The sequence below is a fragment of the Hyperoodon ampullatus genome (assembly GCF_949752795.1).
Source record: "Hyperoodon ampullatus genome assembly, chromosome: 1".
Classification (NCBI taxonomy): Eukaryota; Metazoa; Chordata; class Mammalia; order Artiodactyla; family Ziphiidae; genus Hyperoodon; species Hyperoodon ampullatus.
The window spans coordinates 217,999,775-218,023,683 of record NC_136914.1 but is presented as its reverse complement, the minus strand read 5'-3'; the positions used below and the strand labels follow the sequence as shown (position 1 = coordinate 218,023,683).

General features: G+C 40.2%; 1 protein-coding gene across 3 annotated transcripts in view; it reads right to left on the bottom strand.

Moving 5' to 3' along the window:
* INPP5F (inositol polyphosphate-5-phosphatase F) overlaps positions 1–23,909 on the bottom strand; it is a gene marked incomplete at its 3' end in the record, with an annotated part of 99,836 nt that overhangs the window by 24,510 nt on the left and 51,417 nt on the right. For 2 of the 3 annotated variants that reach the window (XM_079709161.1, XM_079709162.1), the window contains 6 exons: positions 9,261–9,389; positions 8,869–9,036; positions 7,796–7,852; positions 5,522–5,720; positions 4,800–4,979; positions 3,841–3,908 (listed from right to left, as the gene is read on the bottom strand). In XM_079709161.1, the coding sequence (XP_079565287.1) occupies positions 3,841–3,908; positions 4,800–4,979; positions 5,522–5,720; positions 7,796–7,852; positions 8,869–9,036; positions 9,261–9,389 (801 nt within the window). Of the gene's footprint in view, positions 1–3,840; positions 3,909–4,799; positions 4,980–5,521; positions 5,721–7,795; positions 7,853–8,868; positions 9,052–9,260; positions 9,390–23,909 lie in introns of all 3 variants that reach the window. The other variant, XM_079709160.1, reaches the window with a different exon arrangement.

The following is a 23,909-nucleotide window of genomic DNA, read 5'->3' as shown; positions in this document are numbered from 1 at the left end:
AAAGAAATGTAAATTTTAAAACAGGAAACCAGTTTTCACCTATAGACAGGCAAAAGCTGAACACTAAATGTAGACAGCATTAGTGAGTATAGGGGTAATGGGCACCGGCTCCCACTGATACTGAGAGTGTACACTGGTGTGATCTTTTTGGAAGCAACTGAGTGGTAGGTATCAACCTAAAAGAAATGTAATGTTTGATCCAGCCATTTCACCTCTAGAACTTTATAAAGCACACAAGTGTTCCAAAATATATAAAGGATGTTTTCTGGAGAATTTTAGAATAGCAAAAACTATATCCTGAAGGTCCACCAATGGAGAAATGGTTAAATAATAGCCATGAGCTATTAAGTGAAAACAGTTGCAGAATAGTGTATATCCCATAGCTTATAGCCCTCTTTTGACTTAAATTTTGAATGGGTATATATGCACGTGTCAAGATGTTTTTTGCTGCAAATGACAAATTACTGACTCAAATCTCAGAACGGAAATCTGTTCTGAACCTCAGAAGTCGAGGCTGCACGGTTCCAGAACTGCTTCATTCAATGGTGACCAAAACCAGATCTATCTTTTTGTTCCGTCACCCTCGGCATATTAGTCAATCCTCAGGCTAATGACCTAGGCTTGACACAGCTGCAGCAGTACCAATCAAATCCAGACACAACCACCACAGAGGGACTGACTGTGGGTTCCTGTGTCTCTTTTTATTAGAGCAGGAAATCTTGCCCAGAGTCTCCCAGCAGACTTCCCTTCACATCAGACCTCATTGGCCAAAGTGCCAAGAACATACACAGGCCCACGCCTGTACCAAATACAGGCAAGAGCAACAGTAGTGACACCAAGACTGAGTCAGACCGACTGTAGGCCCACCTCCCAGAGAGCAATTACCCAGCAGATGAGGGTGGATAAAAGAACACTCTTGGGGTACTGTTAGAAGGGAACAAGTGTCTGCTCAACACATACGCCTATAAAGTTGATGTGCATGATGTGTACAAACAGGTTGTGAAAGTCAACAGGGAGCAGGAATGAGGGTGGAGAGGAGGTTATTTCTTCTACTTCCTTTACATACCTCACTATTCAATTTTTACAGTGATTATGTGTTACATTTAAATTATGGTTTATTCTCTTCAATGCTACTTATAATTACACATATTGCGAATACATGAAATTTATTTACATTGTAAAAAATTCAAACGTGGATAAAGGTCACACCCTTCCTGACCACAACCTAAGTCCACAGCCTTCCCTGAAGGTAACTCCCACTACAAGTTTGACGTGTACCCTTTCAGGCCATCTAAGTGCGTTCCTATATAAATGTGCATGCCATATGTAGGTGAGAATACACATATATATGAAAGAGAATTACATATGACACAGTTTTGTTTTGTGGGAGTTTTTAAATGGTAACATGCCATATGCTGTTACGCAGTTTTTCTCACTCCACTATATAAGATCTTTTCACATTAGTACACACAGATGTACCTCATCTTTTTTTGTTTTTTAAGAAAATGTTGGGGGTAGGAGTTTTTATTAATTTATTTATTTATTTTTGCTGTGTTGGGTCTTCGTTTCTGCACGAGGGCTTTCTCTAGTTCTGGCAAGCAGGGGCCACTCTTCATCGCGGTGTGCAGGCCTCTCACTATCGCGGCCTCTCTTGTTGCGGAGCACAGGCTCCAGATGTGCATGCTCAGTAGTTGTGGCTCACGGGCCTAGTTGCTCCGCAGCATGTGGGATCCTCCCAGACCAGGGCTTGAACCCGTGTCCCCTGCATTAGCAGGAAGATTCTCAACCACTGCGCCACCAGGGAAGACCCCTCATCATTTTTAAGCATTTGTATTCAGCACTTTAGATATGCTGTACTTTATTTATCCACTGACCTCCTGATGAACAATTAGGGTTTTTTTATGCTGCAATAAAGGACGCTTATACATGCCTCCTTGATTGAACACGTTTCTCTCGGAGATTTAAAGTTTTTTGTCTTGTATTAGAGTTCCAGTTGCTCCACATCTTTCACAAAACTTGTACTTCCCGCCATTTTTAGTCATTCTGGTTTTGTGAATGGTGGTTTTAGTTTGCATTTCCCTGATGATTAATGACGTGGAACACCTTTTCATGTTTATCGGCCTTTGGACATCCTTTTTCATGAAGAATCTGCTCAAGTCTTTTGTCCAATTTTCTTTTGGGCTGTACACCTTTTTTATGGATTTATAGGAGTTTTTAATGTACTCTAGATAAAAGTCCTTTGTCTTATATATGTCTTCTCCTGCTTTGTGAATTGCCTTTCCATTCTCTTAATGGTGCCTTTTAATAATCAGAAGTTCTTTTACTTTAGTGAAGTCAAATTTATCAATTTTTTCATTATGGTTGGTGCTTAAGTCCTATTTAATTTTAATAAATAATATTTATAACATATAGTAGTATTTTAATATTCAAAATATTTGATCATTCAATAAAGTTTCAGTAAATAAAGTTTTAGTAAAAATTAAACATTTAGTAAAGTCATTTTTTTTTCATTATGGTTAGTGCTTTTAAAGCCCTGTTTAAGACCCAAGGTCAAAAGATGCTCTATATTTTCCTTTAAAAGGCTTATTGTTTAACCTTTCACATTTAGATCCACATCCATCTGGAACTGATTTCTATATATGGTATGTAGGATATCAATAGACAAGTTACTGGATTAACAGTATAAGAATATTTTACTTTATTTATTTATTTTTTTGCGGTATGCGGGCCTCTCACTGTTGCAGCCTCTCCCGTTGCAGAGCACAGGCTCTGGACGCGCAGGCTCAGCAGCCATGGCTCACAGGCCCAGCCGCTCCACGGCACGTGGGATCTTCCCGGACCAGGGCACGAACCTGTGTCCCCTGCATCGGCAGGCGGACTCTCAACCACCGCGCCACCAGGGAAGCCCAAGCATATTTTATTTTGATTGATAATACCATTCAAAATGGCTATAGCGACTTATGCTCCTCCCAGCAATGTGTGAGCGTTCTCATTTCCCCAGTTACCTGCCTTTATCTCTTACTACAAAATTTATATTTTTTTTCAATATGAGGGTTTGCTTTTTATTTCCCTGCTAGGACTTTCTTTGAGATTGCACAAAATTTATATATTAACAACTGAAATCTATTCAATATTGAGTCTTTCCTTCCAGGAACATGATATTTTCTCTCCGTTTATTCAAGTCTTCTTTTACGTTCTTCAGTAATCCTCCCCTCCCAATACCCTTGCCCCCATATACATGCTATCTTTTTTGTATGTTCAGTAGATTTCAGGTTATTTCTTCCTATTTTTGTTACTGTTAGAAAAATGCATCCCATGGCATTACACCTTCAGACTGGTCATTGCTAATGGATAAGAGAGTTACTGATTAGTCTATATTAATCTGGATGAAATCTGGTCATCTTATTGAACTTGTATTTCACCTAACAGTTCTCAAATGATTTTGGTTTATATGTTCACATACCTACATATGAGTGTATGAATAAATAAGAACGGTGGGCCGAGAAAAAAGATATTGAAGGATACCAAATTGTTATCTCAAAGTGATGGACCTATAGGTGGTACTGAGAGATGCCTTTCCTATCCTACTCCAGATACTTCTCAGATTGTAGCAATTGACAGTAGATTAATCTCATCTAAAAACAGTCTAAAGTAGCTGATGCAATGATAATTCTTAAAGAATATTAAGAACACTCTTAGCTATGTGTTCTTTAACTTCACGAGAAATGCCATTTTGCTTAATTATGAATCATGTATTATTTTCATGAAATTTAAAGAAACAGATGCATAACCATTTCTAAAAACATGAAGGAACACTTATTACTACAGATCAAATCCCACCTGTTTTTTGTAAATTTTCAGTTGTTCTTCAAAATGGGCACAGAAATAGGCGACAGTGTCCTTTTCACCTACAAAGAAGTGATACAAAATATTTTTTTCCTTCCCATGTGTAACACAGAAATTAGTGCCTATTCCACCTTTACGTTTACTTTTACATAACTTATTGACAGCCCAAATGTAACTAAGATTGTCTAAAACCAATATTTTAAAATGAAATGCTAAGCAGAAGATCTCTGATTTTTTCCCCCAATTAGACTAAACTGAAATACTGAAGGTGGCAACTATGAAATGACATTTATTATTTATATAACCAGCCAACTTGTCAGAAAAAGTTTCATGTAGTTTATAATAAATTAATAAAAACCCCTTTAAAACAAGGATGTTAAAAACTGAAGTTTTACTGAATTCTCACAAATATAAATTATTTTGAGAGAAAAATATTCTGAAAACAATTTTTAAAATCAGCCTCTTCCAGTAATCTAATTAGATTGACATGACTTAGCTATTCCAGTGCTAAAGTTAAAATACTGGAAGAAATTAAGTCCTTAATATTTAAAACAACAACAAACCTTTCACAGCAAAACATGTGAGTAAAGGCATCCTATCTATTCCCTGTAGATGCTCTCTTATTTAAGATATTTCCTGCTTCTATAAATATTGGCCATATTTACACTTTTCCAAAATTAAGCATGTAATATTCTTTAAAGAAACAACAAATTAAAATCTGTGAATTAAGGTCTGTTTTGCTCTATTTTGGAATCTTTTTATTGTTAATTACTTAAATTATCAACAACCATTATTACTTTTGTGATTATTATATCACTATTAAATTTTACCATATGAGTTATTATTTTAAATGAAGTATCTGGCAAAACAAATCCAAATCTATGAAGTATCTAATATTTTAAAAAACTCCCTCTGAAATCATCGTCCGCAAACCAAGTAACTGACAGGCTTACTTCTGTCCAGCCGAGGTCTTGGATTATATCGATACCCAACCTGGCTCCAAAACACAGGCACAGAGCCTCGTGTTTGAATAAATGACAAGGTATGATTATGCACATGAATTAACTGCTCAGTCTCCACATAATTTGCAACATTTCCATTTTTATCCACTCCTCTTCGTTTATAACGCATTCCTAAAAGAAAATTAAAACAAAAGAGCAACATTGAAAAAAAATTAGTCTCACTAGATATGCTTCTTAACCAAATCTGCGTCTTTCAGGACAGCCTTGGGGATCTAATGTGCAACTGCCAGGCAGAACAGTATCAACTTACCCCAGATCATGCCTGTATTCATCATTTTTTAAAAGTTGAAGCTGAGATAGTTCCTGTGAACTGAAAGAGGAGGTTTTTCCCAAAGGTACTAGCACTCGGGAAGGATTTATTACTGTGATACAGGCTGTCAGTAGGAACAATGGTATCTAGAAGCACATCCCAAGTGACTTTCTGCTCTTTTCCACATATATACCTCCTTTTCTTTTCCCTTTTGTTAACTCTCTCCCATTCACTTCTCTCCAAAAACTTGGTCCCCAATTATATCACACTACTGGGAGTCACTGAGCACTTTGAAGCCAACTGTGTTTCCAAATCCATTATTGTCATTACCACTTCAATACATCTGCAGATGTTCCATTCTCGCCTGGATTTAATTTGTACACTATTACAGCCCTCCACTCACCTGCTCTGTGTCTACTTCGGCGTGAAATGAGAGCCACTAGAAAGCGTGGGTGAATGTCATCCACGCAGGTGGTCTCCTGAGGGGGTGTCTCTGGGCTGCTTTTCTCATCGTCAGATGACTCATTATAATTAACCACAAGTTCTTCAATCTGCACAAAACCTTGAATAATGGGGATAATCCAGAAGTCCACATCCGGTGTCTGAAAATAATATGAACATCATGTTGCTCCTATTCTGTACAGCACTGCTACTTTCTTAAACCCAAGCAGTAGTTAGCACATACTTGTTGTTAGTTTATTAGGAGCAGAAACCTTCCATCCTTTAACTATATTTTCTGCTTTTTGGAGAACACTAAGGAATGGAGGGAGGGAGGGAGGGGGGCGGAGGTGAGAGCCTTTCCTTTTGTTTACGGTGGTCAGCCTGAAAGGGACCACAGCTGCTGGGTACTAATTCAAGCTCCACCACTTACCTCCTGACGCAGGTGAATCACTTAACCTTGCCGTGCCTCGGCATTCTGCTTTGTGAAATAAGAAAAACGACAACCTCATAAGGTTGCTGTGAAGATTAAATGAGTAAAATCTAAAAAGTGTTTGGCACAGTGCCTGCCTAATAGTAAGGATTTAACAAATGTGGCTATTATGGTTATTCCTGCTGGTATAGAAGAAAATAAAGCTTAAAGGTTGATTTTCAACTCCCAGTTGTATTAAGCCTTTAATTAAATACAACCAACTCTGATCACTTTATTATGAAACATAGAGGTCTATTCTACTTTCTAGTTTAGAAAAAGTCTTGCTCTGCCAAGCTAAAATCCAAGTAGTCAATGAACCAAAAAAAAGAATCCTTTCCATAAATATCTTATTTTAAAAAGTCATCCAATGTAATTAGGAAAGTATTAATTGAAGTTAGAGAGTTCCTCTTAGTCTTTCAGACTAAGAATACTCAGATTTCTCAACTGACTGTAGGCAGGGACAGTAAAGGATGAAAAGCGTTCCAGAGAAGCTGTTCTTAGTCCCTCCTTCCCTCCTATCTCCGTATCTGTATCTAGCCTTAATCTCAGCATCAACTTCAAATCCACCCCTTCTTTCACAGTCTAAAGTAGCTGTGAAATATACTACTTATATACTCCAGGTCCTATCTCACAGTTTTGTTTTATGGAGACTGCAGATAGGATCTTAGGAAGGTGGTTAGAGTTGAAAATAGTGAAGCAAAGGATCTATCTGCATTCATTACTTTTATCACCATTCTCATTATTTATATTTTTGTTTTAGCAATAAATACAAAACTCTCAGCAGGAACAGAGATAGGTATGCTACCAAATACCACCTTTATTGTAAGTCATCAGTTTTAAATGGTAATGCTACGTGTCTGACAAAAACTCTGCAAAACACATTAGAGCTCAATATGTCAGCAAACAGGACAAATACTCATTACAGACACCCTTATTTTTCTCCCCCTATCATTAAGTTTTGGTGGTCATGGTTTGATCAGCATCCTAAAGAGAGGCAAGAACATTTTAGAGAGGTGAGCCATGATAGATACCTAGTTTCAGACATCACCAGATAAATAGGTCAAAATCATTTATACTAACCACCACCAATAGGGAGAAACAAAGAAAAAAGGTTTGAACTTTCTGAAAGATTAAGAAAAAGATAATCTGTGACCCTATTCAACTTTTTGCTCAATTTGTGTCCAAAACAGTAACTGGCACATGGCAGGCTTTCCAAAAATATTGGTTGATTGACCGAATAAATGAACTGTCTTTGGACAGTCATAATTCTCCAATATACATGACAGAGTAAAGGAAGAAGGTAATCATTAAACCTGAAGGAACCTCATGCAATAATCTCATGATATCCCCTATCTTCCCTGATTCGAATACTTGTAGTACTGGAACGTTCTTAGAGATTTGTCTACTCCAATTTCCATATGAGGAAACAGGAATATTAAATGACTGGTATCACTAAAGGAAAACCGGGCTTCAACACTTCCAATGGGTACAAACAAAATATCTTTTACAGGAACTCTATGGATATTAGTTCCACAGCCTTAAAATTATGACTGTTCTATGGAAACCTGCTGAAAAGATAAGCCTGTGGCTATATAGTCAAATTATGAACTGCCTTAAAGTAGTGCCCTGGTTTTCCCTAGTTAAATGATTCTCATTCTACAGGGGAAAACATTACGTGAGATTTAAAATTTTTATTTTAGTACAACTTAAAAATATTTGCCTAACAACTATAAACTACCTTAGAATATTTCAGAAACAACTACTCACACCAATCTCAGTAAGGTCCTGTATCATATATTTATTCCAAAAAAATCGGTCATCGACCTGGAAAAGGTAGAAAACAAACAGTTCAGGAACATGTTGTTTGCAAATCAAAACTACAATGAGATATCATCTCACACCGGTCAGAATGGCCATCATCAAAAAATCTAGAAACAATAAATGCTGGAGAGGGTGTGGAGAAAAGGGAACACTCTGGCACTGCTGGTGGGAATGTGAATTGGTACAGCCACTATGGAGAACAGTATGGAGGTTCCTTAAAAAACTACAAATAGAACTACCATATGACCCAGCAATCCCACTACTGGGCATATACCCTGAGAAAACCATAATTCAAAAAGAGTCATGTACCAAAATGTTCATTGCAGCTCTATTTACAATAGCCAGGAGATGGAAACAACATAAGTGTTCATCATCGGGTGAATGGATAAAGAAGATGTGGCACATATATACAATGGAATATTACTCAGCCATAAAAAGAAACGAAATTGAGTTATTTGTAGTGAGGTGGATGGACCTGGAGTCTGTCATACAGAATGAAGTAAGTCAGAAAGAGAAAGACAAATACCGTATGCTAACACATATATATGGAATCTAAAAAAAAAAAAAGGTCATGAAGAACCTAGGGGTAAGATGGGAAGAAAGACACAGACCTACTAGAGAATGGACTTGAGGATATGGGGAGGGGGAAGGGTAAGCTGGGACAAAGTGAGAGAGTGGCATGGACATATATACACTACCAAACGTAAAATAGCTAGCTAGTGGGAAGCAGCCGCATAGCACAGGGAGATCAGCTCAGTGCTTTGTGACCACCTAGAGGGGTGGGATAGGGAGGGTGAGAGGGAGGGAGAGGCAAGAAGGAGGAGATGTGGGAACATGTGTATATGTATAACTGATTCACTTTGTTATAAAGCAGAAACTAACACACCATTGTAAAGCAATTATACTCCAATAAAGATGTAAAAAAAAAAAGAAACATGTTGTTTCAGTTCTCCTATAGAAGCCAAACGGGTCCATAAATTGTTCTGGTGGCAAACCCTGCTCTGAGCTGTGAGAGGTACCTTTTGCCAGAGAGGACAGGGGTCCCTCTCCCCAGCACTCTGCCTCTGCACTGAATTGGTCAGGTCATAGGTCAAGCTATAGTAAAAGGATTCGGAGTCCATGAACATCTTCAGCAACTCCTCAAGTAATCTTTTCTCCAACTTCTCCTTTTCTTTACTTTCCTTAACCTGTAAGAAATTAATCTACTATTACTGCAGGAATTAAATGTAAAGCATTGTGTGGATACCACACAATTCCCTAGGAGCAAAGTAAAAAATAATCCCAAGGATATGCAGAGATGGTGCTTTAATATGACAAGTAGTTTGAAAGTAAGTTTATTAGCAGGAAAGTCACCCCTCAATTTAAAACTAATCAAAGATGAATTCCAAGTCCATATCAATTAAACTCTTACTTTCTTTTTATTAGGAGCAGACACATTGGATTTAATATGCGTAAAGGTCTTCAGTAGAAACTTTGAGTCATCAGGAGATGGTATAATCTTCTCTGGTTTGTTAATTCCAAAATGATGCTTCTTACAGAGCTAAATAATAGGAGGAGAAAGAGAATTCATTATTACTAATATCTGCTTGCTTAATGTTCAAGTGTGAGTGCAGAAGTGTCACTACTCCTCAAGCATTGTGGTTAAAACCTCAAGATCAGGTAAAATGACCCAGTAAACAACTGATATTAGAAAACACAGCTGTGGTTTCAAGGATTAGAAAGCTACAGTAGAGGATAAGCAAAGAATACAGGGCAGGATATACTTAGGATTTAGGGGTAGAAAATTCAGGTTAGGATCATAGTAAGTTCTTATGCAATATAACTGAAGAATAAAATGCTCTGGTAGGGATTCATTAATGCTTTAAAAATTGGCATCAAAGATTAAAAATAGTGCAAAATACACATATGCTATGCTCTAGTCACATTTCTTTAGAGCAATATGTGCTAAATATTCATGCTAGTTAACTGAGTGTTTTGGGTGAGAAGTTGCCAAGAGTCTGCTCTATTGGGAATGGTAAAAGCTGGACGTTTCAACCACTCTCTCTCCTCCTGTCCTCACACACACTAATGAAATCAGCATAAAAACATACTCTTTGGGTCCAGAGATTAAGTTTGAAGCAGAAAGTAGGGGCTGCAGGAAATATGCAGTCCAACCAACAAAGGTGATGAAGAGGATTGGAAGGTGTTAAGACAAGAGAAGGGCACAGAGGTTCTACAGAGGACCACCTGGTTAAAGTCAAGCGTTTTACATATAATTTCATGTGGCTCAACACACAAAGCAAATATTCTGAAAGGGACATAAGGATTCTATTAACCATATGCAGACTAATTCCATTTTTTCAATACACTGGTTTTATTGTTATGCTAAGTGGTAGACCCCTATTAAGAGCTAACACTTACTAAATGGTTATCATTAGTAGTGTCTTACTTACAAAATAACTATTACTAGATTATAAACAGGATAAAAAAACTTAATGAGGAGAAAAAACTAATTCAAGATTGTGGGGTTTTTAAAAATATTTATTTATTTATTTTTTGGCTGCATCGGGGTCTTAGTTGCGGCACACAGTATCTTTTTTATTACGGTGCTCCGGCTCCAGAGAGCACGGGCTCATTAGTTGTGGCAGGCGCATGGGCTGCAGAGCAAGTGGGTTCAGTAGTTGTGGCGCATGGGCTCTCTAGTTGTGGCGCCCGGGCTCAGGTGCCCCGCGGCATGTGGGATCTTAGTTCCCCGACCAGGGATCCAACTGGCGTCCTCTGCATTGCAAGACGGATTCTTAACCACTGGACCACCAGGTAAGTCCCCTGGTTCGAGTTTTGATTATAAATTTTTTTTAAAAAGTTAGGGGGCTGGACTTCGCTGGTGGCACAGTGGTTGGGAATCCTCCTGCCAATGCAGGGGACACGGGTTCGAGCCCTGGTCCCAGAGGATCCCATGTGCTACGGAGCAACTAAACCCGTGCGTCACAACTCCTGAGCCTGCATGCCACAACTACTGAAGCCCATATACCTAGAGCCCATGCTCCGCAACAAGAGAAGCCACCGCAATGAGAAGCCCGCACACCACAATGAAAACCCAATGCAGCCAAAAATAAATAAGTAAATTATTTGTTTTTTAAAAAGAAAGGGGGCTGTTCTTGTTTTATCAAATTGGAAGTGGAGACTGAACGAAGAATTCAGATGTACTGCAATCTTACGGGTTTTATGTCTTTTCAAAGCTATGGCTACCAAACACTCTATTCACATGGGTTTCACAACATGATTACAACTTTACACTCCTCCTGGCCTACCCGTGAAGACAAGGGAACCAAAGGTGAAGTAAAAAAAATCTACAGTCATCCTGCCAAAACCAGGTTAACTTAATTTCCCTCAAGTAAGCAAAACTAACCAGATCTTGAGATAATGGGGAAGGAGCAAGAATCAAGCATGTGGACGTTGCTCCAGCAATTCTCTCCTGTCCCCTCTTTCTGCCTGATCATTCCCACCAGCACAGAAACACACTGATATTTCTCTCCTCTAACACTCCTCCTGTGCCAGCTAGGGCCCTGCTTCTTTGTACTCCTCACTGCCTCCAATCCCTCTCCTCCCGTCTCTCTCCAGCCCACTCCAACTTGGCTCTGGCCCCCACCACTCCACCTAAACCGTATCTTCAGTGTGACCAATGGTCTCTACTTGGCTAAATGCAGTGGTGGATTCCTGGTCCTTATCTTAACCGCTCAGTAGCATTTGACACAGATCATCTCTCCCTCATCCTCTCGGATACACTGCCTTACTTGGCTTCCAGTGGTCACTCTTTTCCTCTTTTACTGGTTCTTTCCTGACCATTTGACTTCTTATTGTCTTGGCACCTCAAGGTTCAGTCCTTGACTCCTTTCTCTATCTGCATTAACTCCCTCAGCGATTTTATCCAGTCTCATGGCTTTAAATACCATCTACATGCCAACCCTTCCTTCCCAGTGGTACATTTCCAACCCCACTCTTTCCCAAAATTCTAGAATCACAAATCCCAACGTTTCCACTTGGATCTCCATCAGGTACCTCACACGCAACATGTTCAAAACTAGACCCTCCTCTTCTCTCCTCTGCCTTCATCTCCTGTGGCTCTCCTCCCCTTGCTTACTCCACTCCACCCATATCAGCCTCCTTGCTCTTCCTCAACAAGCCAGGACTACTTCCACCTCAGGGCCTGTGTTCTGGCTATTCTCTCGGCCCAGACATCCTCTCCTCAGATATCTTACCATAATCTCCACTCCTGTGCACTCCACCCACCACCCTTACTGCACTCAACTTTTATTTCCCGTAGCGTTCACTACTTTCCAACATATGACATAATATAATTATGTTGATGTTTACTGTCTGCCGCACCCCCATCATAATGTAAGTTCCATAATAGCAGAGATCCTTGTTTTACTGACTCATATACCTCCAGGGCTTTAGCAGTACCTGGTACAGGAGGTCTCAAAAAACCTTTGTTAAATGAATGGATGGGCTCTGACGCTACAAATGTAAGTGGTAACCTCCAGATTCATACATGGGGCATAAAAGTAGCCCTAGAAAACCATCACTTCCCTTCTTCCATGAATACACCTCATACCCCCTCCAGCCTTGGTTACTATAGAATTATTGGGGCAGCAAAGGAGCTCTCCTGTCGCCCCCTGCTGCTGCTGCTGCGGCTGCTGCGTGCGGCACTGAGCAATTGCTGGCCAGTGATTTTTATGCAGAGTGTTAATAATCATCTAGTCACATTAATAACACCTTCTTTAAAAAATCTGAAAACGTGCCTTAAACCTAGTTATAGATTGTTGCAATTTTAATATTCAAACAGGATATTACGCCTCTGTCAGACACAGTTATTCCTTAAGAGCATTCAAGCCAGCAAGACTCTCCCCCAGGGATATATCAAAGATGATTCTAAATATCTAGCTATTCTAAAGTAATCTTGCAGCAGCACACCTAGTCTGCACCCACTCTCCTCAGTCTCAGAAGGATGGGAGCTGTTTTTCTCTGCAAGGCTAGTTTCCTGCTGTGTCTCCTCTAGGATCAGGACCTTGCCCCGTCATTCACCACCACCCCCAAGAGCCCCTTTCCTACCACCTTTTAACATTGTTCACGTTTACCAGAATCTTTTTTCTAAATCCATCCCTCAACCCTGAAATCTCCGTGAGTTAGCAGGGTACAGTGTCACAGTCACTGGACCTGTGAGGACTATAGTCTGACTGGGGTAGGTCAGAGAGTGAGGGCCAATGAAACTGCTCAGGCGGTGAAGCAAGGACGCCCTCGCTCTGAAAAGGATGAACCTTATGTCCGTCTAAGAATGTGGCATTAATGATCACTCTGCCATCTCGTCACCCGGCCCCTAGGACACCCGTCGCTCTGGGCTCTTCCCCCACCTCCAGCTGTTCCTTCTGTGTCTTCTTTGTGGGCATCTCTATCTCTAAAGATAATGGTGGCTCCCAATGTTCCACCCTTAGTTCTCTTCCCATTCTTCATGCTCTGCCAAGAAAGTTTCATCCTCTTTCCTCATTTTTAACTACCATTATGTTGAACTCCACATTTCTAACTCTACTCTTTTGCTCTGAGCTCATGACCCCAAAATACATCTCCCCACTCATGAGACACTAGTCTCTCAGATTCAGCATCTCCAAACCTGACCAACGTCTGTTTGGCAAATCTTGTTCCTTCGCTGGTATGCCGTATCTCAGGCAATGACTACATCACCCACTGGATTACTTAAGCAAGAAACCTTGGAGTCATCTTCCATTATTCTACCTGCTAAAGGCTCTCCTATCAACCCCAACTACTTCATGTTGATTGTTATTGTGTTAATTCAGATCCTTATCTTTTGCCAAGACCAGTGTTTCTCAAGGGAGGTGCTACTGGCTTAACAGACAAGAGAATTCTTTTCGGCACAATTATCCCATTTAGAACAGATAACCTAACAGCCTCCTTTCATGAACTAGGGGGTCCCACTCCACCAGCACCAGGCTTAAAGTACTGAACATGGCTCCAGACCCCCATCTCCAATATAGCCCTTTTAGTTCCCTTTAATGTGTAGGGGACCAAATCTCCACCCACCACTGCCTACTTATGGATGCAGAAACTAGAAGGCCTCTGTCTGATCCACTATTCCATTTATGGTCCATGAAGATAAGATGCGGTTTCCCTCTAGGCCTGGCAATGTCTTGTTTTTCTTTTCTTTTCTCTCTCTCTCTTTTTTTAAAAATCTATCCTCTTCCTGGGCTTGGAACAGAGTTGATATAGGCCCAATATCCCTTAACTCCAAAATCCAAAACACTCTGAAACCTGAAAGTTTTTTAAAAGTTTGCTACAAGCTCATCTAATGACAAAATAATCCCTGAACTGATATGAGGCAATTTATAGTCATCATTTACTTTCCTTAGAATGAATATTCATATGATTCTTTAAGAAGTATGAATGTGTAAAATTGTAGGGTCATGTCCCAGACTCAGTGCACATGTATCAAGTACATGGAATAACCTTTTAGAAAGTCCCCAAAACCTGAATTCTAAAACAAATACAGCCCCAAAGATTTCAGATAAGGATTGTGACCTGCATTACAAAGCACAAAGTCACCACACTATCTTATCCAGAAGTCTGTCTCTGTCTCTTAAAACTGACTTTTCTAAATAGAAATTTAAAATACTTTAAACATAAACATTTTCAATGAATATTTAAAAATCTTCCATATATAAAGTTAACTTTAGAAAAGAAAGTATAGACCACTATCTTTTAAAATAGGTTAAATTTAGGCCTACCAAGAAACAGGAATACAGAAAACTACTTCTTGGGATCCCTTTCAGTCTTAAGATGCTTTGTTTACACAGAGCTCTAGGGATTACGACACAAAGCGTGGACAGTGGGATCACCTTCCCTTTTCCAGAGGCCCAGCCAGTCCTGTGTAATATGTGCTTAGGCACTTCTCACAACATCGATACACACCATCTCAAAAAGAAAAGCACCACTGCAAGCGCCACAGTGCTCCCCTAGTTTTTCTACTACTCTAGCAACTTACATTTCACAACCAAGATTAAGGGCTGATGTTGTTGCTGCTGTATAGGAAAAGGAAAATAAATGATTTTACTTTAAAGGTTGGTAGCTATCTATGTCCATCTGGAGCTAAAATTTTAAACAGATGTCTAATGGGAAACCAAATATGGAAAATGATACAGTTATCTATTAAGGCAATGAGATACAGCAAATAAGATATGCAGATATGGAACATAAGCCTATAAAACTTTAAAGGATGTTTTTTCAAAAGAAAGAACATCTATGTTCTCATTTATTTGAAACCCACAGATTCTTCACAACCCTGTAAAGATCTTTTTTTTTCGGCCATGCTGCACGGCATATGCGATCTTAGTTCCCCAACCAGGGATCAAACCCGCACCCACTGCAGTGGAAGTGCAGAGCCTTAACCACTGGACTGCCAGGGAAGTCCCTAGATCTTTTTTTTTTTTTCTCTTTAATGGCACATTGCTTTGAAAAACAGTCTGGCAGGTCCTCAAGAGGTTAGACACAGTTACTATATGACCCAGCAATTCCATTCCTAGGTATGGAATTTCTCTTTCTCCCAAAAGAAACGAAAACAAATGTCCACCCAAAAACTTATACACAATGTTCACAGCAGTATTACTCATAACAGCCCCAAAGTGAAAACAACCCAAATGTCCATCAACTGATGAATGGATAAATAAAATGTGGTATACAATGGAATAAAAAGGAATTAAGTGTTGACACATGCTACAATAAGCATGAACCTTGAAACATGGTGCTAAATAAAAGAAGCCAGTCACAAAAGGCCACATATTTTATGATTCCATTTATCAGAAATATTCAGAATAGGCAAATTTACAGAGAAAGAAAGTAGATTAATGGTTGCCTAGGATTTGCCTGGGGTTTGGGGGGAAATGAGTGACTACTAATGAGTGCAGGGTTATTTTTAGAGTGATGAAAATGTTCTAACATTAATTGTGGTGACAGTTACAAAACTGTGAATATACTAAAAACCACTGAAATTACGTGCTTTAAATGAGTAAACTGTACACTACGAAACTTATTTTAAAAACTGGCAAACAAGCCATATAACTAAAGCAAAAAGTCAACTGGGGGGCAGGGGGGACCTTCAAGATGGTGGAGGAGTAAGATGTGGAGATCACCTTCCTCCCCACAAACACATCAGAAATACAACTACATGTGGAACAACTCCTATAGAGCACCTACTGAACGCTGGCAGAAGACCTCAGACTTCCCAAAAGAGCCGTGTGGCTGACAGGGTCTTGGTGCTCTGGCCGGGTGTCAGGCCTGTGACTCTGAGATGGGAGAGCTGAGTTCAAGACATTGGTCCACCAGAGACCGCCCGGCTCCATGTAATATCAAACGGTGAAAGCTCTCCCAGAGATCTCCATCTCAATGCTAAGACCCAGCTCCACTCAACGACCAGCAAGCTACAGTACTGGACACCCTATGCCAAACAACTAGCAAGACAGGAACACAACCCCACCCATTAGCAGAGAGGCTGCCTAAAATCATAATAAGGTCACAGACACCCCAAAACACACCACCGGACGCGGTCTTGCCCAGCAGAAAGACAAGATCCAGCTTCCTCCACCAGAACACAGGCACTAGGACACTCCACCAGGAAGCCTACAGAGCCCACTGAACCAACCTTAGCCACTGAGGGCAGACACCGAAACAGCGGGAACTATGAGCCTGTGAAAAGGAGACCCCAAACACAGTAAGTTAAGCAAAATGAGAAGACAGAGAAACACACAGCAGATGAAGGAGCAAGGTTAAAGCCCACCAGACCAAACAAAGAGGAAACAGGCACTCTAACTGAAAAAGAATTCAGAGTAATGATGGTAAAGATGATCCAAAATCTTGGAAACAGAATGGAGAAAATACAAGTAACGTTTAACAAGGACCTAGAAGAACTAAAGAGTAAACAAACAATGATGAACAACACAATAAATGAAATTAAAAATTCACTAGAAGGAAACAATAACAGAATAACTGAGGGAGAAGAATGGATAAGTGACCTGGAAGATAAAATAGTGGAAATAACTACTGCAGAGCAGAATAAAGAAAAAAGAATGAAAAGAATTGAGGACAGTCATAGAGACCTCTGGGACAACACTAAATGAACCAAAATTCGCATTATAGGAGTCCCAGAAGAAGAGGAGAAAAAGAAAAGGACTGAGAAAATATTTGAAGAGATTATAGTTGAAAACTTCCCTGATATGGGAAAGGAAAGAGTCAATGAGGTCCAGCAAGCACAGAGAGTCCCATACAGGATAAATTCAAGGAGAAAAACACCAAGACACATATTAATCAAACCATCAAAAATTAAATACAAAGAAAAAATATTAAAAGCAGCAAGGGAAAAACACTAAATAACATACAAGGGAATCCCCATCAGGTTAACAGCTGACCTTTCAGCAGAAACCCTGCAAGCCAGAAGGGAGTAGCAGGACATAATTAAAGTGATGAAGGAGAGAAAACTACAACCAAGATTACTCTACGCAGCAAGGATCTCATCCAGATTTGATGGAGAAATTAAAACCTTTACAGATGAGGAAAAGCTAAGAGAATTCAGCAGCACCAAACCAGCTTTACAACAAATGCTAAAGGAACCTCCCTAGGCAGGAAACACAAGGAAAAGACCTACAATAACAAACCCAAAACAATTTTAAAAATGTTAATAGGAACATACATATCGATAATTACCTTAAATGTAAATGGATTAAATGCTCCAACCAAAAGACACAGACTGGCTGAATGGATACAAAAACAAGACCCATCTATATGCTGTCTACAAGAGACCCACTTCAGACCTAGGGACACATACAGACTGAAAATGAGGGGATGGAAAAAGATATTCCATGCAAATGGAAATCAAAAGAAAGCTGGAGTAGCAATCCTCATATCACACAAAGTAGACTTTAAAACAAAGACTAGTTCCAGGGAAGATGGCGGAAGAGTAAGACACGGAGATCACCTTCCTCCCCACAGATACACCAGAAATACAGCTACACGTGGAACTCCTACAGAACACCTACTGAACGCTGGCAGAAGACCTCAGACCTCCCAAAAGGCAAGAAACACCCCACGTACCTGGGTAGGGCAAAGCGGAGAGATTCCCGCACAGAGGATCGGTGCCAACCGGCACTCACCAGCCCAAGAGGCTTGTCTGCTCGCCCGCCGGGGCGGGCGGCGCTGGAAGCTGAGGCTCGGGCTTCGGTCAGAGCGCAGGGAGAGGACTGGGGCTGGCGGCGAGAACTCAGCCTGAAGGGGGCTAATGTGCCACAGCTAGCCGGGAGGGAGTCCGGGAAAACTCTGGAGCTGCCGAAGAGGCAAGAGACTTTTTCTTCCCTCTTGGTTTCCTGGTGCGCGAGGAGAGGGGATTAAGAGCGCTGCTTAAAGGGGCTCCACAGACGGGCGCGAGTCACGACTGAAAGCGCGGAGCCCAGTGACGGGCGTGGGACGCTGGGGCTGCTGCTGCCGCCGCCAAGAAGCCTGTGTGCGAGCGCAGGTCACTGTCCACGCCGCCCGTCCGGGAGCCTGTGCAGCCCGTCACTGCCGGGGTCCCGGGATCCAGGGACGGCTTCCCTGGGAGAACGCACGGTGCGCCTCGGGCTGGTGCAACGTCACGCGGGCCTCTGCCGCTGCAGGCTCCACCCGCACTCCGTGCCCCTCTCTGCCCCCCGGCCTGAGTAAGCCAGAGTCCCCGAAGAGGCTGCTCCTTTAACCCTGTCCTGTCTGAGCGAAGAACAAACGCCCTCCGGCGACCTACACGCAGAGGCGGGGCAAATCCAAAGCTGAGACCCGGGAGCTGTGAGAACAAAGAAGAGAAAGGGAAATCTCTCCCAGCAACCTCAGAAGAAGCGGATTAAAGCTCCACAATCAACTTGGTGTACCCTGCATCTGTGGAATACATGAATAGACAACAAATCATCCCAAATTGAGGAGCCAGGAGTCAGTGCTGTGCCTCTGAGGTGGGAGAGCCAACTTCAGGACACTGGTCCACAAGAGACCTCCCAGCTCCACATAATATCAAACGGCGAAAATCTTCCAGAGATCTCCATCTCAACACCAGCACCCAGCTTCACTCAACAACCAGCAAGCTACAGTGCTGGACACCCTATGCCAAACAACTAGCAAGACAGGAACACAACGCCACCCATTAGCAGAGAGGCTGCCTAAAATCATAAAAAGTCCGCAGACACACCAAAACACACCACCAGACGTGAACCTGCCCACCAGAAAGACAAGATCCAGCCTCATCCACCAGAACACAGGCACTAGTCCCCTCCACCAGGAAGCCTACACAACCCACTAAACCAACCTTAGCCACTGGGGACAGACACAAAAAACAACGGGAACTACGAACCTGCAGCCTGCAAAAAGGAGACCCCAAACACAGTAACATAAGCAAAATGAAAAGACAGAAAAACACACAGCAGGTGAAGGAGCAAGATAAAAACCCACCAGACCTAACAAATGAAGAGGTAAGAGGCAGTCTACCTGAAAAAGAATTCAGAATAATGATAGTAAAGATGATCCAAGATTCTATTTCCCAGGTCCAAAATCTTGGAAATAGAATAGACAATATGCAAGAAACAGTTAACAAGGACCTAGAAGAACTAAAGATGAATCAAGCATCGATTAAAAACACAATAAATGAAATGAAAAATACTCTAGATGGGATCAATAGCAGAATAACTGAGGCAGAAAAACGGATAAGTGAGGTGGAAGATAAAATAGTGGAAATAACTGATGCAGAGCAAAATAAAGAAAAAAGAATGAAAAGAACAGAGGACAGTCTCAGAGACCTCTGGGACAACATTAAACGCACCAACATTCGAATTATAGGGGTTCCAGAAGAAGAAGAGAAAAAGAAAGGGACTGAGAAAATATTTGAAGAGATTATAGTTGAAAACTTCCCTAATATGGGAAAGGAAATAGTTAATCAAGTCCAGGAGGCACAGAGAGTCCCATACAGAATAAATCCAAGGAGAAATACGCCAAGACACATATTAATCAAACTGTCAAAAATTAAACACAAAGAGATCATATTAAAAGCAGCAAGGGAAAAACAACAAATAACACACAAGGGAATCCCCATCAGGATAACAGCTGATCTCTCAGCAGAAACTCTACAAGCCAGAAGGGAGTGGCAGGACATAATTAAAGTGATGAAGGAGAAAAACCTGCAACCAAGATTACTCTACCCAGCAAGGATCTCATTCAGATTTGATGGAGAAATTAAAACGTTCACAGACAAGCAAAAGCTGAGAGAGTTCAGCACCACCAAACCAGCTTTACAACAAATGCTAAAAGAACTTCTCTAGGCAAGAAACACAACAGAAGGAAAAGACCTACAATAACGAACCCAAAACAATTAAGAAAATGGGAATAGGCACATACATATCGATAATTACCTTAAATGTAAATGGACTAAATGCTCCCACCAAAAGACACAGAGTGGCTGAATGGATACAAAGACAAGACCCATATATATGCTGTCTACAAGAGACCCACTTCAGACCTAGAGACACATACAGACTGAAAGTAAGGGGATGGAAAAAGATATTCTATGCAAATGGAAACCAAAAGAAAGCTGGAGTAGCAATTCTCATATCAGACAAAATAGACTTTAAAATAAAGACTACTAGAAGAGACAAAGAAGGACACTACATAATGATCAAGGGATCGATCCAAGAAGAAGATGTAACAATTGTAAATATTTATGCACCCAACATAAGAGCACCTCAATACATAAGGCAAATACTAACAGCCATAAAAGGAGAAATCGACAGTAACACAATCATAGTAGGGGACTTTAACACCCCACTTTCACCAATGGACAGATCATCCAAAATGAAAATAAATAAGGAAACACAAGCTTTAAATGATACATTAAACAAGATGCACTTAATTGATATTTATAGGACATTCCATCCGAAAACAACAGAATACACATTTTTCTCAGGTGCTCATGGAACATTCTCCAAGATAGATCATATCTTGGGTCACAAATCAAGCCTTGGTAAATTTAAGAAAATTGAAATTGTATCAGGTATCTTTTCTGACCACAATGCTATGAGACTAGATACCAATTACAGGAAAAGATCTGTAAAAAATACAAACACATGGAGGCTATACAATACACTACTTAATAACGAAGTGATCACTGAAGAAATCAAAAAGGAAATTAAAAAATACCTAGAAACAAATGACAATGGAGACACAACGACGCAAAACCTATGGGATGCAGCAAAAGCAGTTCTAAGAGGGAAGTTTATAGCAATACAATCCCACCTTAAGAAACAGGAAACATCTCAAATAAACAACCTAACCTTGCACCTAAAGCAATTAGAGAAAGAAGAACAAAGAAACCCTAAAGTTAGCAGAAGGAAAGAAATCATAAAGATCAGATCGGAAATAAATGAAAAAGAAATGAAGGAAACGATAGCAAAGATCAATAAAACTAAAAGCTGGTTCTTTGAGAAGATAAACAAAATTGATAAACCATTAGCCAGACTCATCAAGAAAAAAAGGGAGAAGACTCAAATCAATAGAATTAGAAATGAAAAAGGAGAAGTAACAACTGACACTGCAGAAATACAAAAGATCATGAGAGATTACTACAAGCAACTCTATGCCAATAAAATGGACAACCTGGAAGAAATGGACAAATTCTTAGAAATGCACAACCTGCCAAGACTGAATCAAGAAGAAATAGAAAATATGAACAGACCAATCACAAGCACTGAAATTGCAACTGTGATAAAAAATCTTCCAACAAACAAAAGCCCAGGACCAGATGGCTTCACAGGCGAATTCTATCAAGCATTTAGAGAAGAGCTAACAGCAACCCTTCTCAAACTCTTCCAAAATATAGCAGAGGGAGGAACACTCCCAAACTCATTCTACGAGGCCACCATCACCTTGATACCAAAACCAGGCAAGGATGTCACAAAGAAAGAAAACTACAGGCCAATATCACTGATGAACATAGATGCAAAAATCCTCAACAAAATACTAGCAAACAGAATCCAACAGCACATTAAAAGGATCATACACCATGATCAAGTGGGGTTTATTCCAGGAATGCAAGGATTCCTCAATATACGCAAATCAATCAACGTGATACACCATATTAACAAATTGAAGGAGAAAAACCATATGATCATCTCAATAGATGCAGAGAAAGCTTTCGACAAAATTCAACACCCATTTATGATAAAAACCCTGCAGAAAGTAGGCATAGAGGGAACTTTCCTCAACATAATAAAGGCCATATATGACAAACCCACAGCCAGCATCGTCCTCAATGGTGAAAAACTGAAACCGTTTCCACTAAGATCAGGAACAAGACAAGGCTGCCCACTCTCACCACTCTTATTCAACATAGTTTTGGAAGTTTTAGCCACAGCAATCAGAGAAGAAAAGGAAATAAAAGGAATCCAAATCGGAAAAGAAGAAGTAAAGCTGTCACTGTTTGCAGATGACATGATACTATACATAGAGAATCCTAAAGATGCTACCAGAAAACTACTAGAGCTAATCAATGAATTTGGTAAAGTTGCAGGATACAAAATTAATGCACAGAAATCTCTGGCATTCCTATATACTAATGATGAAAAATCTGAAAGTGAAATCAAGGAAACACTCCCATTTACCATTGCAACAAAAAGAATAAAATATCTAGGAATAAACCTACCTAAGGAGACAAAAGACCTGTATGCAGAAAATTATAAGACACTGCTGAAAGAAATTAAAGATGACACAAATAGATGGAGAGATGTACCATGTTCTTGGATTGGAAGAATCAACATTGTGAAAATGACTCTACTACCCAAAGCAATCTACAGATTCAATGCAATCCCTATCAAACTACCAATGGCATTTTTCACAGAACTAGAACAAAAAATTTCACAATTTGTATGGAAACACAAAAGACCCCAAATAGCCAAAGCAATCTTGAGAACGAAAAATGGAGCTGGAGGAATCAGGCTCCCTGACTTCAGACTATACTACAAAGCTACAGTAATCAAGACAGTATGGTACTGGCACAAAAACAGAAAGATAGATCAATGGAACAGGATAGAAAGCCCAGAGATAAACCCACGCACATATGGTCACCTTATCTTTGATAAAGGAGGCAGGAATGTACAGTGGAGAAAGGACAGTCTCTTCAATAAGTGGTGCTGGGAAAACTGGACAGGGACATGTAAAAGTATGAGATTAGATCACTCCCTAACACCATACACAAAAATAAGCTCAAAATGGATTAAAGACCTAAATGTAAGGCCAGACACTATCAAACTCTTAGAGGAAAACATAGGCAGAACACTCTATGACATAAATCACAGCAACATCCTTTTTGACCCACCTCCTAGAGAAACTGAAATAAAAACAAAAATAAACAAATGGGACCTAATGAAACATAAAAGCTTTTGCACAGCAAAGGAAACCATAAACAAGAAAAAAGACAACCCTCAGAATGGGAGAAAATATTTGCAAATGAAGCAACTGACAAAGGATTAATCTCCAAAATTTATAAGCAGCTCATGCAGCTCAATAACAAAAAAACAAACAACCCAATCCAAAAATGGGCAGAAGACCTAAATAGACATTTCTCCACAGAAGATATACAGACTGCCAACAAACACATGAAAGGATGCTCAACATCTTTACTCATTAGAGAAATGCAAATCAAAACTACAATGAGATATCATCTCACACCAGTCAGAATGGCCATCATCAAAAAATCTAGAAACAATAAATGCTGGAGAGGGTGTGGAAAAAAGGGAACCCTCTTGCACTGCTGGTGGGAATGTGAATTGGTACAGCCACTATGGAGAACGGTATGGAGGTTCCTTAAAAAACTACAAATAGAACTACCATATGACCCAGCAATCCCACTACTGGGCATATACCCTGAGAAAACCATAATTCAAAAAGAGTCATGTACCAAAATGTTCATTGCAGCTCTATTTACAATAGCCAGGAGATGGAAACAACGTAAGTGTTCATC